Below are 4,429 nucleotides of genomic sequence, written 5' to 3'. Positions count from 1 at the left end.
AACTTCGTGTGATCTCTGATCTGCAGCAGGTATTTTGCCCCTGCCAGCAAATGGAAAACATCTGCTTGGTCATGTGGTACGGCCACAGGTGGAACGGACTTCAAAGTTTCCACCTAGAGAAAGCAGTGCACCAGCAGTTTTCTGCCCAGTGTGAGTCACTGAGGATTTAAGGGTTTTGACCTACAATGGCAAGCACTTAATCAGTGGGTTTAACTCAGAATGACTGAAAATACCACTGTGGTTTTGTCGCTCAGAGAGTGGTGCTATATGACTGATTTGTGCTAAGATTACTAAGGTAACATGAGAAAGTAATTACCAGTAAAGCAGTGGAGAGACTGAGATTCAACAAAATACTAACTTTATTTTTGTATTTACATCCATAATCTTCTTATTGAAGCAGTGTACAGACATTCATATCACCTCAGTATTATTCAACCTTTAGTCTCTGTGGAGTTTGTGTAGGTTTGTAGTGGGCTACGATCTGAATCAGGATGAAGCAGTTGATGATCAAGAAAAGCAATCCAGCGAGCCAGATCAACAGGAAGGTGTTGTAGCCCTCAAACTCCAGGAAGTAGGCTGGGCCCAACCAAATGCCCTGGTATTAGAGAGACATTATAATGAGGTCAATTTTAGTTATTTCATTCAAAACCTTTGCAAAATAAATTCAGTGGCGTATCTACACAGTGCAACATGAGACCACAGACGGATGCAAAACAACTCCCAGCCACATTTGGAAAGCATCAGGGGGACTACCTTTTAAAATTCATCATTTTCCAGGGCATCTTGTTATGATGTTAAGATTTTTGCTGAAATCAAATTTAACTGTAACTCAAAATGTGCTAAACTGAATTACCTGTCCAGCAAACCAGAGCAGCAGCAGTCCCACTCCCTGTTTTAGTGACAGACTCAGGTGAGGGATAACCAGAGGGAGTAAGCACAGGTACCACAGGAAGTACTGCAAAAGGATAACAAGCAACTTTGTTCATCTATGTGAAGTTATGTAAACAAAATATTAATACAAACATGATATTGAACTAACTAACTAAAACTAATGACTGTTTGATATCAAATTGAAATTAAGAAAATTAATTGTTGTATATTTCATTAGTATAGTTAATGTAATTTATTTTTTTACAACTCATCACAGCCCGAAATGTAATCTGGATGACTGACAGGGGAAAGGGAAAAAACAGAGGGGTTAGGGCGCTGTCTGATATCTACTTAGACTCTGTTGGTTGATGGTGGTTCATGTACCTGTGAAGTGCAGACTTTGTTGAAGGAGACGAAGATGGCTGTGTGGAGGAAACAGGAAAAGGCCAGGTCAGAGTGAAAGGCCCATGATGCTGCCAACAGCAAGACGAGCTGTGGGATAAAGGCAGCCAGGCCAAGCCACTGGCTCCACCTGCTGTCTGCTCCAACATAAGACAAAAGAAACTTAAAAAGCTGCATCACCTCCTCTAAGTTTACACTCCCTATTTATTAACACAGACCAGCAAAGAAAATGCCAAATGAACATACGTGCAATTTTATAACTGATTTTATAAACAAGCACCTCATCACTATTGACCACAAGCAGTGTATCTCTGCATGAGCTAGAACTTTATGCTGGTCTTTGCTCTGTGGTTCTATATACTGCAAGGTGTCACACTTGGAAGCTATAAATGGTCGAATGGATGAATACCTGCAGTGAGGTAGAGCATGTAGAAGTATGGAGAGAAGTTGTGTCTGATGTCCCTTCTGGTCAGATGGTACAAATAGGTCTCATGAAGGAACTCCCAACCGTACCTGACAAGACAGGAAAGGATTATGATAACATGATTTGAGAATTTCTATTCAAAGAAATGAAAAGTTTGTGTATTTGTTCAGATAAGAAGACATGCTAATATTGAGTCAAATCAAAAATAGATAAATCAGACATTTCAAGCATCTGGCTCCACATTTTTACCATTAAACTACTATTAATACATCTGAAAGACTTGGACTAATTATGTATTTGGTGTTATTGCTAGAAATGACAACTCAATATTTAATACTTGTCTGTGATGGAAAGCAACTACACTCACATGTAATAGAAGAGAGCTGTGAGCACACAGAAAACTCCCCCAGCCACACTCGCAAAGAGGAACAGCTGTGCGTTGAGGAAGCTTCCAATGAACCCAATAAACCTCCTCCAACTCTGTCTGTCCCTCTCTGCTCTGGTCTCTGGTGTGCGCAGGGTCAGAGCAATGGGCAGAGCATATGTAATGGGGTAGATCTTCATATGGACTGACAGGCCGTACAGAATAGCTGCCCATATGAGACGCCGGCCTGGAAGAAAAAAGGTAAAACGATTAGCAAAGAGCTGTTTATTTACATTATAATATTAGCAATATTGACATTATTTTACAGAGCTCAAGACACACACAGCAGCCACCCCCTTACCTTCCATACAGAGTAATGTCCCCAGCACCAGGGCTGCCAGGATGGACTCAGCGTTCCCTCGGCTGGATACTCCCATGGGCAGTGGGTTGAGGAGCCACAGAGATGAAACACGACGCGCAGTCTGAACATAAATCCCCCAAAACACACAACTTTATCTGTACTGCACTTTTCCACAAAACAAGATTAAAGAGTTGTTTGTGATTGTAGTCAAAAGTTATGACTGACAAACCTCAGAGTCCAGACCTCGCAGGCGAAGGATTCTATAGATGAGCAGTCCGGACAGGACGTCACATAAAACAAACAGGATCTTGCCAAACACCATGCTGAGATAGATGTTGGGGGTTAGAAGCCAGGCTAGCAGAGGAGTGTAGCGGTAGGTTGACCTGTTGTACGGCGACTCACCCTGTGCAAAAATTGCCCACATTGAAATGATGAATGTAAATATCAGCATGATAAAGAATTTAAGAAGGTATCCAGTAAAAACAGTCTGTTTAACTGTTATAGATGACATGTCTGTTAACCACAGTGTAGAGATACTCTATTACATGTAAAAGTGCATCCTGCATCCGTGTTATATTATTGGCTCATTATTATTGATGTATGAACATGAAGTAAGCAGTACTGAGGGGGAGCAATGTTTATGTGCATCATATAAATGTCAGGAACTTGAATTTCTAAGAAGCATCACATTTTATGATGATTTATGATTTTATGTTTTACTGTAAAAGCTTAATCTGAAAGGTTTAATTATAGTTAATAAATATATGTGGAGGAGTAAAAAGCAAATATAGGTTTGAAATTCGGCAAGAAAGTAGTAGTGCCACAGAAAAGTACAATAAATGGCAAATAATGGCGTAAAATTCAAGTACACCACAAAAGTCAGTATCTCCCACTACTTTTTTTGTTTGTTTTTTTTAAACCCAGTGACACTGGAGTTAGATTCCGATTCAGCAGTTCAGGGGAAACTGAAGTTTCCCCAACCAGACCACTTCAGACCAAAGCAAAGACCACTCTACAATCAGGGAGTTTATATACCTTATAAATCAAATTTAAAGATTCGTGAAACTCGTATTCCATTTTAGAAAAGACTAAATAGGGAGATTTCTCAGCTTTTCCCCCCACCTACACTGTACTTGAACTACATCTGAACTAGATTATCAGGGAGGGTGTAAAAACTATTTAAAACCTGACACATTCAGGGACCTGACAGCTTTACCTGACCACTTTATTGCTGTCACAAGTCATTATTCAGTTACCTCAGTGATGAACCTTGCAGCATCGGTGAACACATGGTAGTCAATGTCGGTGTACTTGACCACCATAGTCCGGTCCTGGTGGTCTCCATAAGCGACCAAAGCGAGTCGCACAGCCAAGGAAGCCGAGAAAAGGACGTGTTTGTTCGTGAGCCTGGAAGTCAGCCGCTCCATCACCAGCCGAGCAGGGGAACCAGATTAGCAAGAGAAGCTAAGTCGACTAACTATTTTGAGCTGGAGCACGTTGACCGAACCATCCGTTCCTCAATGGCCATCTCAACCTCCAGACATGTCTTAAAATATTACCGACATGTTTCATTGACAAGTTCTTGAATGACCAGATTCCAAACTTGACAACCAGGAAGATTTCCGGAACTGCTTTTACAAACACTTTCAGGCACCAGCACCACCTACTGCTCTGGAGGACCACGCTTACACTGACAAACCTGATCCCTCTGAGCACCAACGAAGACATTGCTTCTCTGTTGGTGTTATTTAACACTATGTCGACCAATATTTCCTGTATGCATCACTGCGACACTGTTCTCCACCTATCAGCTGTGTAAAATCCAACCCTGTTTGTTTCCACAGGTGGAAAGTAACTAAGTACATTTACTCAAGTACTGTACTTAGCTACACATTTGTTTTTTCATGTAAGCTTACTTTATACTTATACCCACATCTCCCCTCTGAACTTCTCAGATGGTTTCATTTAATAGTTTGATGACTATAACATTTTCCTATAGAGTGTGATT

General features: G+C 40.9%; 1 protein-coding gene across 2 annotated transcripts; it reads right to left on the bottom strand.

The window, feature by feature from the left end:
* Window positions 1-341: 341 nt before the first annotated feature.
* Window positions 342-4,032, bottom strand: pigm (phosphatidylinositol glycan anchor biosynthesis class M). Of its 2 annotated transcripts, none has more exons than XM_022754086.1 (8): window positions 3,678-4,032; window positions 2,651-2,824; window positions 2,422-2,542; window positions 2,064-2,307; window positions 1,682-1,785; window positions 1,255-1,409; window positions 854-955; window positions 342-595 (listed from the first exon to the last, which is right to left on the bottom strand). In XM_022754086.1, the coding sequence occupies exons 1-8, from the start codon at window positions 3,846-3,848 to the stop codon at window positions 428-430; spliced, it is 1,239 nt and encodes a 412-aa protein (XP_022609807.1). In that variant the 5' UTR covers window positions 3,849-4,032; the 3' UTR covers window positions 342-427. The 2 variants fall into 2 exon arrangements, with proteins under 2 accessions (XP_022609807.1, XP_022609808.1); XM_022754087.1 differs by having other exon boundaries at window positions 1,255-1,292.
* Between the last annotated feature and the right edge of the window lie 397 nt (window positions 4,033-4,429).

The sequence above is a fragment of the Seriola dumerili genome, unplaced genomic scaffold (assembly GCF_002260705.1).
Source record: "Seriola dumerili isolate Sdu_G_001 unplaced genomic scaffold, Sdu_1.0 BDQW01000216.1, whole genome shotgun sequence".
Lineage (NCBI taxonomy): Eukaryota > Metazoa > Chordata > Actinopteri > Carangiformes > Carangidae > Seriola > Seriola dumerili.
Note: the sequence above shows the minus strand (reverse complement) of the source record. Positions and strands in the feature narration are given on the sequence as shown.